Source organism: Phalacrocorax carbo, chromosome 6 (assembly GCF_963921805.1).
Source record: "Phalacrocorax carbo chromosome 6, bPhaCar2.1, whole genome shotgun sequence".
NCBI classification, from domain to species: Eukaryota; Metazoa; Chordata; class Aves; order Suliformes; family Phalacrocoracidae; genus Phalacrocorax; species Phalacrocorax carbo.
In genome coordinates, this window is record NC_087518.1 from 55,911,780 (window position 1) to 55,926,278 (window position 14,499).

General features: G+C 45.7%; 1 protein-coding gene across 1 annotated transcript in view; it reads right to left on the reverse strand.

Annotated features, from left to right (window-relative positions):
• Nucleotides 1-4,411: 4,411 nt before the first annotated feature.
• Nucleotides 4,412-14,499, reverse strand: part of SYDE2 (synapse defective Rho GTPase homolog 2) — a 33,436-nt gene continuing 23,348 nt past the window's right edge. Inside the window, exons 5-7 of the mRNA XM_064455440.1 lie at nucleotides 12,677-12,858; nucleotides 11,562-11,793; nucleotides 4,412-6,898 (exon numbers count right to left, since the gene is read on the reverse strand). Coding sequence (XP_064311510.1) covers nucleotides 6,396-6,898; nucleotides 11,562-11,793; nucleotides 12,677-12,858 — 917 coding nt within the window. The 3' untranslated portion in view covers nucleotides 4,412-6,395. The remainder of the gene's footprint in view (nucleotides 6,899-11,561; nucleotides 11,794-12,676; nucleotides 12,859-14,499) is intronic.

Genomic DNA, 14,499 nt, shown 5'->3' on the forward strand with positions numbered 1-14,499 from the left:
GAATGCTCACCTGAGACTTGCGCAGCCCCACATCCCCGAGCTGCCGTGGAAGGGAGAAGGCGAGGCGTGCAGGCTCATGGGTACCTCCGATGACCACAACAGTCATAGTAACACAGGAGATGGAAGGAACAATTCCTCATGCACAGGCTCCACTCTCACCTAAGGGATTTAAAGATCAAAACCAGACTCTGAATTGCTCTTATAAATCAGTGAGCCCTGCAGCTCATGGAGCGTAGGACCGAAGGTATTTTTTACACGGAAGATGATTTCATCATTAGCTAGCTTTACTTGGCCCACTACAACTCCCGCAGCAACTGTTTCCCCAAGGAGCAGGTGCAGTCACGTGTATTACAGCAGGGAAGAGAGGTGGCCATCACTGCTACAAGAGGATCTGTCCCAAGAAGATTGCCACACCGCTCAAAAGGCATCACATAATGCTACTGCTTACGCAGGGAACAGTCAACGACGCTTCCTCAACAGCAGCAACCCGGTTCTGTTCCCTTAAATGCAGCCACAACAAATACTCCCATGCTATAAAGTCTATTTATTACTTACTACACTTAAATGATAGGGGAGACCCTGGCACCTCTGCTGAATCCATACACTGATACGCTAAGGGAGGACCACACAAATTACTAAACAAATTTCAGGGGCTGCTGAACCAAAAGCATAGATCTGACCACACTATTCATAAACCCTTCAGACTTCGCAGGCTGAACCACTTCTACTTGCCATCATCAGATGGTTACTTAAGCCTGGCAAATGCTTATAAACAGAAAACCAAAGCCATTTAAATGTGTTGTTCTCTTGAAGAAATCAGTATTATTTAGAACAAACAGGTTTTACCAAGCACACTGCGGCTGTTGAGTGTGGGCATTTCTGTCAAAAGACAATTATTCTTGAGAGATCAAACAGTGTTATACTGAAGTGTTAATATTCACTCGTGTAAATGAGTAACAGCTCATGAATATTAATGTTCACCCTCCATCCACAGAGACGGCTCTCATAAGCGGTGTTCTGCTGCTCGCTCGGTTTCAATAGCCAGGTCAGACACGACGTAACTGAGCAGAGCCTGTCAAGCGGAAATTAAATCTATCAGAGGAGGACAGATTACACTCTATACGGGTGAGTTCACTCTTTCCATGACTCACCAAACTGTTTGAGGGTCACGGACTCCTGTCAAACAAATGTCCATATGGTCACAGTAGACACTAAAGCACAAAAGACAACTGACACACGGGGGATTTGCAGAGAGGATCTTCGGGTGACAAGTGATAGCCAGCCCCGGAGCTCTGCTTCGTCAGGGTAAAGCGCAGCCAAATATGAAACAGGAGCAGTGTGAGCCTCCTGTGTCCTGAAATAAATGCTGCAAATTGGTTTTAAGCAGTGTTGAAAACATGCCCCTCCAGTTTTCTACAGCCAGGATCTCCCCATCACACACTATTATCACTTCGATTGAACTTTGGTCAGATTTAAGAGAGGTTTGGTGCCACTAGATAGGACTTGGTTTGAAAAATAGTCTTTTTTTTGTTGTTGTTAGCTTGAAGTTTAAATATTACAGTAATATTCCTTGCCCCTCACATTAAACTAAATCTAAATTAAAACCAAGGAAAACTCAACAAGCCCGTCCCTACCACCTGCAGCACGGTGTTTGCAGTCAGAGCTCAAACAGGAAGAAAACACAGCTCCTCTGCTAAATCAATATTTAGCTAACAGCCTGCTCCTTACAGATATGTAAATATACCACAAGCATCTATAAAGCTCACCTCTGTTATCAGGCCTGGACTTTGTTAGAACACCACCACTTCCACAGATTTCTGATTAACAGGGCTGTGAATTATGTATACATTAAAGCCAACCATGTGGTCGTGGATGACCTGGAAAGCCTGGCCGTCTCCCCTCCACTATAGGTGCAACCCAGAAGAGGTGGCAGCCTCAACGTGAGCCTTGTTCCCCGCCACAGAGGCACTTTTGATTAACAAAATACTCCAGAAGACAGCTGGATTTCAGCTGGATTTTCCTAACAGCAAGGACAAGGAGGCAGCGGATCAGGGCGCTGCTGGTCAGGCCCCCTCCCTCCCCACAGCAGGGGAGCTGCGGGAACCCCGCTACGGAAAGGGAGTAGCCTTCCTGAGCGCCATTTTCCTCCTCATCTCTGTTCCCAAATAACACCAGAGGCATGAGATTATACATCCCATCACGATCTTTTATCCTCTCTAAGGCAATCCTAAACGTTCAAGTACCTGTAGGGTCGGCTTTGCATTATCTCATGTCAGGCTGTTCCACAGGGTAATTCTGCCTAGCAAATTTTGTTGTTAAGACAAATTATAGGGTTTCCTGCGTGGCTCTAAAAAGTCAAACAGAAAGCAAACAGTTAATTCGTTGTGCGGGACGACATTTTAAAATAAACATATCATAGCTACGCTGAAGTGTAACCCCAGCCCTCTCCTCACCCCAAATAACCATCTTTCAACTGTTGTTAGCTCCAGAATCCGAGATAAAGACTACTTATATCAAAATAAATTTTTACTGTTAAGAAAACCCTATACCTTGGGACAGGGAAGGTGAAGGGGTTAAGATCTGGCAGCAGAAATACCAGATGTGTGTCTGGCTTATCAGATTTATAGATTTATTCTGTAAACACCCTGAATATCTACTTCTGTTGGGGATGTTTCCCTCTATTTTTAGAGCACATCTGAAAGCTGCAGCTACATCTCCTCCTGGTGCATTAATAAACATACACACACGTTATGCAGTTGGAAAAGACAGATTTAAAGATCTGAAGTTTCTGAGGATGCAGGTCCCCAGCAGCTTAAGCCAGCCCGAGGTCATGCTGACACCCCCTCTACTCCACATCCCACACCATCCCTACCCACCTCTTGCACGCTCCTGTAATAAGCCACTTTGGGAAGCTGAAAAAGGGGGAGAAGCGATTCAGCGTCAGCTGGATCAGCCACACAGCCCAAGCAGCGTTTGGACAATCCTGTTTAAACGAACAGCAATGAATTAAAACTCTACAAATGGGCCATGTCCATTCCTGAACCCACCTCAGCGTATCATATCCCCAACCTTGGCAGCAGAGAGTCGTGCAGACCTGCAGACGCATCTCTGCTTTTCCCTGGGACCACACGCTATGATTCTTGGTTGCTCCCCAGCCCAGCACGGGGCCATCACTGCCCCATACGTGGGTATAACAATTTGTATGCGACTTCGGTGCAAGTCTTGGAACTGTTTCTGTAAAAGCATCGGCATCCATTTTTCCTTACCTGGGAAGCGGAGGTCGCACCTGCAGGAAGTCCATACAGTCCAAGGACACCTGCTCTCTGAACTCCGCCGCAGGCTCTGCCCTCTGCTTTTAACCTCTTCTAGCAGCGGTAGGAGCCCCTGCAGAACAGGACCTGCTCCTGATGTCAAACCCAGTTACACCAAGCAGCCAACGACAAAGGTTAGGACAGTAAGAGAAGCTCCTTGGCTGTGCCCACGGGGTTCAACAGCAGCTCTGCACAGCCCGAGGCTGCTCTGTTGTATAAAAATGTTCATTATTACTTTGGTAGAAGCAGGTTGTTCTCATCTCCCAATTTAGTGTTTCTAGATTAGGGTAATTCCCACACTACTCCTGTTCCCTAAGGGTCTGTAACAATCATAAGGAGGACGCAACTTGACCAGATTATATAAATAATTATATGAAATATAACAACTATAGGAATATATATAAGGGACAACATATAACAAAAATACCACTTGCAAAATGTCTCGTTAAATGAGGTTTTCTAAGGTACGAAACATGTTCTACAAACTTTTTAACTAGATTAACAGCAAATGTTTCATTTGAGTGCCAACACTTTACTATATTTTAATTAATAATATTAACATTAATACAGTTTATCAAGTCATTAATTTCCCTTGTTGTAAGGTTAAAACATTAAAGCTGACAAGGCAGCGCAGTGCTGCACTGAGTTACAGAACCCTCCTCTAGAAAAAGCTTACACTTCTTCAGAAAGGTGCTCACTTGCATCACCTAGATTATTAGACAATGAAAACTTAATATATCATTTATCAAACAACTTCTAATGCAAACACCTTCCAACTAGTGCTAATGCATCCACACACCCAGTGCAGAAGCCAGGCTATGTTCAAACACATCAGCGTCCTGCAACAGAAGGAGAAATGCTGCCACAACACCGGTTTGACAACGTCCTTGAAGTGTGAGTCCTTTTGGATTTAAATTGAGTCCTGCTTTGGTTTTCTGTTTAATTCCATAACTGAAATGTTGGGTCAATCTAGAAATGACAACAGAACAAAACATCTTCTGAAAAGCTAAATGTCTGTATTGAAGTAATTCACATGTGCAGCCACTGCAAATGGATGGCATCAACTTAGGCAGGCTTAAATAATCACTAGCTAGGCTTAGTCAAATTTTGTCCTTAATTCAAATTTTATTTAGAATTTAAATTTATAGCTTAAAAAGTATGCACATTCTGTAGGTATAAAAGTTTAAAAAAATACATCGATTTGTTGATAAATGCTTCAGGTTAAATTTACATTTTCATACATTATCATTATATTGCAATAATTGTTTCGCATCTTTTAACACTTAGAAAAAATAAATTAATGAGATTGAATAAACCATTTGAAACCATGCTAAAATAATTCCTTAGAAAAGAGGGGTGAAGTTTGCCATAGCAATTCTTAACTCCTTGCTACCATAAATAAATAACTCTTTAATTAAGCAATATAAGGAAGTACGGGTTAGCAGGAAAGCACTTACCCACAGGGGGAATGGACAGCCATGGCGAGGTGCCAACATTGTACCAAAAAGGTGAAGGGAATTAAGTTCTACCCTGCTGACAGTGTCTGACCCCTCAAAACACGTAACCCTCTCGCCCCCACCTGCCCAAATCCCCCCTTCCTCACTGGGGGCGACCTGCGAAGGACAAGGAATGACTCTGATCCCCTTTGGGTTAGAGGGACTCTCAAAACATCTGTATGCGTTTTGTTAACTATTTTTAATTAAACCAAGAATGTGTTTCCTTAACATGAAATGTTTAATTGCTCACCATAAATTACTAAAGACAAAAGATGACCTGAGAAGCTGGTGAGAGCTGAGTCTAATAAGGTGACAGGGAACTGCCACCCCACCCAAACTCCCCAGGAGTAACATCACTCAACCCATTCAACCTCACGTAACAACTCAGGTTACTGGTTTTGGGAGATTAATTGGAGGGGAAAAAATAATACTCAAGAGAAAAAAGTAACTGCCTTTGCGCAGAGCCTTGCGCCTCCAGCGCCACAGCCCTTCAGAGAGGGCTCAAGCACATCTAACTCCCAGCAGCCATACGTACCTGAACAAAAACAGATGAAACTCTGGAGAGGAAAAAAAAAAGTATTGAAACATCAAGAATAAAGGAACAGGCTACAAGGACAAACCAGAAGTATTTTTTGAAAAGTAACTGTTTTCCAGATCTTCTTTATACATGAAAAAGACATGATGGGGGGGAACCCCAAAAAAGAAAAAGAAGAAAAAAAAGAAAAACAGAGAAAGGGTGGTGGGTGTGCGAGAGATTTAACAGTCGGCACCCGCGAACCGATGCCCCTGCAACACACAGGGTCATTTATATTAATCATTGACCCTGCCTTCTCTCTGGCAGTGTTTCTGTGCATAAATCAAAGGCTGTGTTACCCAAGGGGTAACTTCCTCCCGGCACCCCTGAACACATCTTCCTAGAAACGGGGACGTTTCCGATCTCTGAGACATTTCTCCTTTCCAAAGGTGGCTACAGACACATGCACATTTATACATAGGTATTTACAAACAAGGTTAGAAAAATATTTAAATTTTGCTTGTTTAAATAATTATTGAAAAGTGTTAATACAGGAATACATTAATATTTGTACAATTAAAACTATATATATAAATATTATATATATATAAAGCATTTGTCATAGCAGCCATTGCATATATAGTAAAACAAGTCTATCTGAAGTCCATGCTGCAAAACTCAGGCCAAGCAGCGTTCATCCTCTTCCGAGAGGAACATCTGTACCGGTGCTAGGGTTTCAGGAACGAGGAGTTCTGCTGCCGCCGACAGCAGGGATGTCGCTTTATCTTCTGCCAGGTATTGCCCAGACCACCTAAGTGCATCATATTTTTAGGGAGAAATGCCACTATGTGGAATCACCTCACGGTCTCTTAAGGTTGTCTCCAACACCAGAATCAGACCAATACCTTCTAACAAAAAGGCAGAAGTGTAACGGAATGGCTTAAAATTCGTTAACGCACGTGGGCCGTGGCCTTACCGCAAGGCATTCAAGGGCACCATCACTCCTCGCACGGCTGTGGGAAGCCCGGTGAGGGGCACGGAGGCACTAGGAGGAGGCGTCACACAAGACGGGATTTAATAACTCATATTGAGCTTGTTTTTGTTGAGTTCCCTTTCCAGGTTTCCTATGAGAGTATCAATACTTTCCTGCAGGTCTTTGAGGTTTGCTCTGTGATCCACCGCAGAGTCTATTGCTTGCATCGTCAAATAGCTCTCGAACGCGTGCTCTCTGGGGATGGGCTGCGGGTGTCCTACCAGCGCATCCGACTCCTCGGCTTTGCTGCCGTCATCCCCGCTCTCTGTGCCTTCCGAAGGGACGTCATCATAGTCTGCTTCACTCAGGCAGTCTTTTGGGTTTAAGAAGTAGTTCTCCCCACAACTACTCCAGTCTCCAGCGTAGCGGTTGCTCGATGGGCTGTCTAGACCTGCTGGCCTTGGTCTGAGTACCCCAGACATCTCGGTACCGCTCAGATTCAGCATCTGAGGTCTCTGCCTCTTGGGCCTCAGGTAATTCAGGGAGGATGGGTGCTCAGGAAATGCATTCAGATGTGCGGGTTCTTTGGCAAGCGAGTGATGCACTAGAAGAGAGGAGAAGTTAAACCAGAGTCAGGGCTGAAGCCGTACTGCAACAAGAGAAGTCCACGACAGATGCCCACTCTCCTCCCTCGATGTCACACGCTAACAGCATGCATGAATACATGCAAGCTTACAGCCAACACATTCCACCACTACATTTTCTGCTTCTGTTTGATAGAAAATAATGAGAAAAACTACTGTAAAAGCTCAGTTTTGAAGGTTCATGCCAGATTCAAACTGCGACGGAGAAAAGCCTATCTAAAAGTAGAAACTCCCAGAGCACCAATTAAATTCACGGCATGAGTTAATCACCATCTGGCTCTGGGTCAAAGAAAAGCAAACAGCTCAGCTCACACGCTTCGTCCAGGCTAAAAGAGTAACAGAAAGCAGGCACAGCAAAAGAGGTTAAACACAACAAAAATACCACCACAGAGAAACACCAAGAGAAGCTCAAGACGCACCAAGAGTTGAACTCTTGTGTTTCTCTTTTGCCCTAGTGTTCTGCGCTATTAAAAGAAGCTCATTTGCATTATGCATTATTTTTCTAAGCAGCCACAACCCCATGTCAGCCGAACACTCGAATAGGTTTGATGGTCATGTTACCTGAGCTCACGGTTATACAGCACAAGTTACTAACAGTCTCCTCCACTGTTACCGGCTTCCTACGGTAAACAGCACAAACATTTTTACTGACCTGTGCCTATCAGACGTCTGAGCTGCAAAACTTTTTTGTTTTAAACAGACCATTACCTCTTGTCATTGGAAGCAGAGACTGTCTATTCCTGTGCGCCACTGAAAACGTGGTGCACACAAACCTGCGCGGTTCACAATCTCACCCACTCCTTAGACCCCTCACATGCAAGCACAAATGCTCAGTCCCGAGATGTGCCCAGTGCTTCTCTTTCTGGGTCTGTATTAACGGTACCTCCAGGGGATTTCAGTCTTACTTTACGTCTTGCACAGTAACATGCAATACCTATCACTGCTTTTTTCCCCCACCTCTTACCGACGAAGAGCCACGGGTTAACAATAACTTGCCAGTACTACATGGTCTAACCAAACAAGGAGTATTTGTTTTCAGCTGAAAAAATACGGAAATTGAAGTATTGCACAACATGTTGATTATCAAGCTGTCTCAATCTACAGGAGATTAAATGTAAAGGACCAGACTGCGATCCTTCCATCGGGTCCAACTGTTCTGTTTACACTGTATGGTGTTTGCCTGTTCACGTCTGCATTCGTGTTTTACCTCCCTTTAGCACAATGTCCTGCACAGCTCTTGCAAGCCGAGGGACAGCGTTCAGCCTTCTCTTCAAGGTGAAGCAAAACTCTACTACTTACCCTACTCCTGCCCCCTTTACAGTAACGCACACTCCTATAGGCAGAGCTACACCTACCTGCTTCTGTTTCCTGCAGCAGCCATGCCATAAGCATCCCCAGGTTTTTATGATAAGCTCCTGCGTGGTATTTTTTGCCCAAACAGCTCTTGGTCTCCTTCCTCTGCCCACATTTCCCCTCTCTCCTGTGCTGGCTCACCGACCTGACTGAAAGCTGCTTTTCATTTTTGGTGGTCAGCAGCTTCGGGGCTGCCCAGCTGCAGCTGACAAGGGAGCAGAAGCGTCCTCAGTCGCCTCAAGCCCATCATGAAGCGACACCATACGTCAAACTACCCTCTCCTCTTGCTCTTATTTTCAGGCAGAGAAGGTTTCCGTGAGGCTGCAGTGAGCGGAGCCAACAGCCGGCAGCTTGCCAGTGGTGCCAACCCAGAGCGTGGTCAGCGTGTACTTGTTACAGCCGCAGGGTCAGCTGTCACTGGAGGTGACTGCAGGGCACGGCCACTATCAGGTCAGCAGAGTATGGAAAAAATGTAAAAAGCGCTGCCATTGACATCACGCACAAGCAGCTCTTCAAGCTGCCCAGCCAGTGACATCCCTTCAGCGCCTGAGCAGCTGGGAAGCAACTCGCCCGCTCAAAATCAGAGCAGAGTGGCTAGCAATCCCTAATGCGAGGAGCAAACTATTATAAGTCAGATTTGGGGGAATCAGACAACACAACAGAGACTATACTTGTTGGGGTTTGGGGTCTTTTTCCTCCAGTACATTACTTGCCTACACTGACCTTTTTTCCAAACTCGCCTTTCCCATGGCTAAGAGATACAGGCAGGCAGAGGGGCTCGCTGACCACGACGGCCCGCACAGCACCAGCACGCCCAGACTGACAGCAGCTCTCGCCAACAAGGTTTGTGGCGGCAGGAAGGAGCCTAGCGATACTCCCTGGGTGGGAACTGTTGTAAGAGGATTGAAGTAGCAACTCACAATGGCTGAAATCACTGTCTCACCCAGGATATTCTTTATAATAATCAGTACCTGATATACCACAAGAAATATTCGGGCACTCGGAAGAACTCAGTGGGCCGTCCACAAACCTGGCAATTACACTGTGCTGGTGCTTACAGTCACCTCTCTCCTTTTGCATTTGCTTCACTTGTCCTGTATATTTCATAGTTTTATCCAAGAAAGGGTTAAACCTTCCCCAAAAATTCTTTCTCTCATAATTAAAATAAAACCCAAAATAAAAACCAAAACAAAACAGACCCCCCCCCCAAAACCCACCTTACAAATTTAAAAAAGTCTCTAGATAAAAACAAGTATTACTGTTTAAGATGACCTGCATAGTGATGATACAGCGTAGAATCCTATACTCCTTTTGTAATCATAAAACCCCCTTTAATTAACAGCAAGACCATACGTCTTACATAATTTATTATGAATTACTAAGACAAAGACTACACGTTCATGTGCCTACCCTGCACTTCGCCTGCTAGGGCACATTCATTTATACCTCGTATCTACCAACAGACAAAAATCCAGACACTTTTTTTTTTAATTGTTGTATAGAATCTGGCAGATATAGGTCTTTGCTGACCCGTGCTTACATATCAGGAGCTCTTCCTGGGCCCTCCAGAATAAAATGCTTCAAACACAACCTAGCTAGGAATGGCAATTTCCCTTGATAATGTTTCAATAGGGGAAGATGATGGGAGGGTGGGGGGACGGACACAACACCAAACCCCCAAACAAAAAAAACTTTTCCCAAACACTCTTTAAATGAGTCCACCTGGTTGGCTCAAACGCAGCCACAGCATCTGTAATTCCATATTGCCAGGCCAGGCCCTTCATGACCCTCCACATTTCCCAGGTGACCCCAAGTCTCCCATAAAACAAAGCAGACCTCTTCTTCTTCAAGTAAAAATAAAATAAATTCAGAAACAAACCCAGACATATTATTCATTTAGATTAACTAGAATTCCATTTCATGTTTCAATTGATGGAGAAATTCAGCAGTTTCCCATGAGCAATTATTGTGTTCTAAAAGGGAACAACTGGGAAGCTGTTCAGATGAGCTGAATCTTCTCTTAGCCTCAAGAATTTAAGGGTTTACACTGCTCAAATTTGAGAAGTGGGTATTAAATTATTCAGATTACCAAACAGATCAGTTCTCCACACTGTTAGCCAGACCACTGTGAAAAAGGAAGATACCACAGCACAGCACAACAGACCCGCCTTCTGCATGGTTAGGTAGCTTTCAACAACTGCTTGGCCAAAGACTACCTGAAAACAAAACTAATCCAGCGTTAAGTTGTTTCACAGTATTACCCTCAAAGTCTCCCTGTTTAACTGAAAAGCTGCAATACCTTGGTCTGCTCCTGACTGCGGGCAGTGCTTGCACAAGAGAAGGCTGCGGTTCAGCAGCAGCAAGGCACGGGAATTCACCACAGGCTGAAACCCAGGGCTCCAGATGTCATCCTGACTGTCTTCACTGGCTCATACCTCTCTGAATACCAGGGGAGATGTGAACGCCGTGCAATTATTTCCCATTTGAAAGGCAGATCTTAGCAGAAATAGTTACCTTTACGTCTACTTTAGTAGTCCATTAGAAAGAAGGATTTCACCTCCCTTCTTATTGAGAATTGACCCCAAATTGTGTGAACCAATATTACTTCTTAAGTTTGGAAGTGGAAGCCAAAAGGTACTTAGGGTGTTTTGCTTTGGGTTTTGTTGTTTGTTTGATTTAGGTTTTTTGTTGTGTTTTGTTTTAAAAACATTTCTCCTTACGCCAAGCTCTGCAAAAACAACTAGAAGTTGCACAGCTCTTACTGTAAGGGCGTTCCCAACTCTGCCAAATTGCAAGGGCAGAAATAAAGTAACCCTTCAGGTATCTTGGAGACCAAACAACTAATGAATTCCGTACACAGATAATCCTGAATGGTTAAAGCAGGAGAGCTGAAGAAAACAAAACCAAACAACAACAAAAAAACACCACCCCAAACCCCCCCGAATTCAGATGTAGAAACCTTACTGTCACCGGGTTTGCTTTTTCTAGTGTCTTTACTCCCAGAAAACACTCTTCACTGCTTCTTACATTATACTCAAACTCTGCCACCTGGTAAGAAAACAACTAAACCAACAAACTTGCCATTAAACAAAGAATAGGTTATAAAATTGTCATGATTTCTTTAGATTAATAGGTGATGCCATTAATTTTAAGAATGTGTTTTAAGAATTCCGATGTTGCTCAGTCATCCTGTGAATTACCATAGTCACACAGTAAAAACATACAGCAATGGTTTGACATTTTCCCTTGATCAGACTCATGAAACAGTACCTGGCCACAGCTGGAGTAAGTAGTGAAGAACCTCTATGTGTTTTTTGAAGTCCAGGGCGCTAGCAAGCTCTTCAGAGTCTGTGAAGACTCTGTTGTTATGGTTGGTGGTCTCCTGTCTCTGGCTCAGTAACACGGGCCCAAAACATACAGCTAAATTCTGGCACGTCATCTTATTTACTTCGTGGTAAGAAGCCACCAGTTTCAGGTGATCCAACAGCATCTTCAGGGTAGCCTGAAAGAACAAAATACTGCTCAGGAAACAAAACACTAAATGAAGGTGGTGTTGACATCCTAACGTAGCTGCTCTAGAGGGAGAAGATCAAGGCTGATAGCTATAGTTCTTCCACCAACACCCGTCAGTGGAACATCTAAATGATGAATTAGAAAAGCTGTATTAGACTATCACAGAGCAGCCTAGTTAAGACAGACTTTCTGGTAAAATTCAGCTTGTTTCTTACCTGATCTCCATTTTACATGGATGAGTTTTCTCACAGTGGAAAGGGGACATCAGGGAGGGGAGAGAAGCTGCAGAAGCAGTATAGCTGATCCCCGCATATTAAAAAATAAAGAAACCCTCAATATGACCTCAGCATCGCAACGAGCTTCCAGGTAACTCAGAGGCACTGTGCAGGCTACTTGCTCGCTCTCCCCCACAGGCTGACTGGTTTTCTGCAGAGGTGAATCTGGCAGGTAACAGCACACAGCACTATTACACTGCACAGCACGGGAAGCCAAAGCTTTTTTGCATATGCTTCGGAACGAGGAAACCATTTGCCCATATAATTACAACGTACAGATCAGAGCGCGCCACAGAAATGGAGCAGGACACCACACGGGAATAATCTCACATCTAACAATGTAAAAGTAGCGCTCACAGCTTTTCATTCAGTTTTACAAAGACAACACAAAATGCAAACTCGAATAAATCCAGCAATGCAAATCACATGTTAATCACAGCATGGAATTATTTTCAAAGCTGCAGAACATCAAAAACCCAAGCGGACCCTTAAGTCAGGAAACAGGCGTACACATTTTGACACATTTTATAACTAGTGTGACAATGTTCTCTATTTTCTGAAGCGTGCCATTTACTTGAACCTGCTAATGCCACTCACCTTCTCAACATCTGGCAGGCAATCCAGAAGGGCTGCTGTGTGCTCAGAGTCACTCGGGTCATTTTCACAACCACTTGCTGTCATTTTCAAGGGATTTTTCACCATGGCATCCAACACTGCTTCGTAGAGCTGCTTGGTTATCAGGGGAGAGGGTAGCTCTCGCAGGTAATCCTTTAGGACACCTTCACAAGAGACACAAGAACAGTTGCCTTTAACAAGCTGCAGATAGGATCCGAGGGAATGGCAGGGAGATGTGCCAGGGGAGGGTTAGGTTGGGTATTAGGGAAAGGCTCTTCCCCCAGAGGGTGGTGGAGCCCTGGAACAGGCTCCCCAGGGAGGCATCGCGGCACCAAGACTGGTGATATTCAGGAAGCACTTGGACATGGCCCTCAGAGACACGGTGTGAATTTGGGGCTGTCCTGTTCAGGGACGGGAGTTGGACTCGAAGGTCCTTGCGGGTCCCTTCCAGCTCAGGGCATTCTATGATTCACTTTCCCATGTTTTGGGGAGGTCAGGAGCACCAGCACTCTTGTCCTCACAGTTCTGACAGCTTCTCCAAGCCCACACAAGGCAGCTCGTGGGCAACTAAGGACTGAAACAGGGCAGGAAGGTGCATCACAGTCAGAAAAGAAGGGTGCATGCAGGTACCCCAGGAGCAGCTCCGCCTGGGATCCCCCTCCTGATCGGGGGGGGTGGGGAGACAGAGAGAGAGAGAGACAGAGAGACAAGAAAAGGGCTCTTGGCAGTCCACCTCCTGCCCAAGCAGAGGGGCAACTGCAAAGACCAAAGTCCTCACAGCCTGATGACACCTCCTCCTTCATACATGACTGGCAATTAATTTTTCTGTTCAGTGTTTGCGTGGCAAGGTTTTGGCAGCAGGGGGGCTACAGGGGTGGCTTCTGTGAGAAGCTGCTAGAAGCTTCCCCCATGTCCAACAGAGCCAATGCCAGCCGGCTCCAGGATGGACCCGCCGCCAGCCAAGGCTGAGCCCATCAGCGACGGTGGTACCGCCGCTGGGATAACATAGTTAAGAAGGGGGAAAGCTGCTGCGCACACAGAAACTGCATCTGGAGAGAGAAGTGAGAATACGTGAGGGGAACAACCCTTCAGACAGCAGGGTCAGTGAAGAAGGAGGGGCAGAAGGTGCTCCAGGTGCCAGAGCTGAGATTCCCCTGCAGCCTGTGGTGAAGACCATGGTGAGGCAGGCTGTGCCCCTGCAGCCCATGGAGGTTAGTGGTGGAGCAGATGCCCGCCTTCAGCCCCTGGAGGACCCCACGCTGGAGCAGGTGGATGCCCGAAGGAGGCTGTGACCCTGTGGGAAGCCCACGCTGGAGCAGGCTCCTGGCAGGACCTGTGGCCCCCATGGGGGACCCACGCTGGAGCAGTCTGTTCCTGAAGGACTGCACCCCGGGGAAGGGACCCACACTGGAGCAGGGGAGGAGTGTGAGGAGCCCTCCCCCTGAGGAGGAAGGAGCAGCAGAGACACATCACGTGATGAACTGACCACAACCCCAATTCCTCGTCCCCCTGTGCTGCTGGAGGAGAGGAGGTAGGGGATTTGGGATTGAAGTTAAGCCTGGGAAGAAGGGAGAGGTGGGGGGAAGGTGCTTTAACATTTAGTTTTTATTTCTCATTACGTTACTCTGATTTGATTGGTAATACATTAAACTAATTCCCTCAAGTTGAGTCTGTTTTGCCCGCAACATTAACTGCTGGGTGATCTCTCCCTGTCCTTATCTCAACCCAGGGGCCTTTTCGTTACATTTTCTGCCCCCTGCCCAGCTGAGGAGGGAAGCGACAGAGCGGCTTTGGCGGGCACCCGG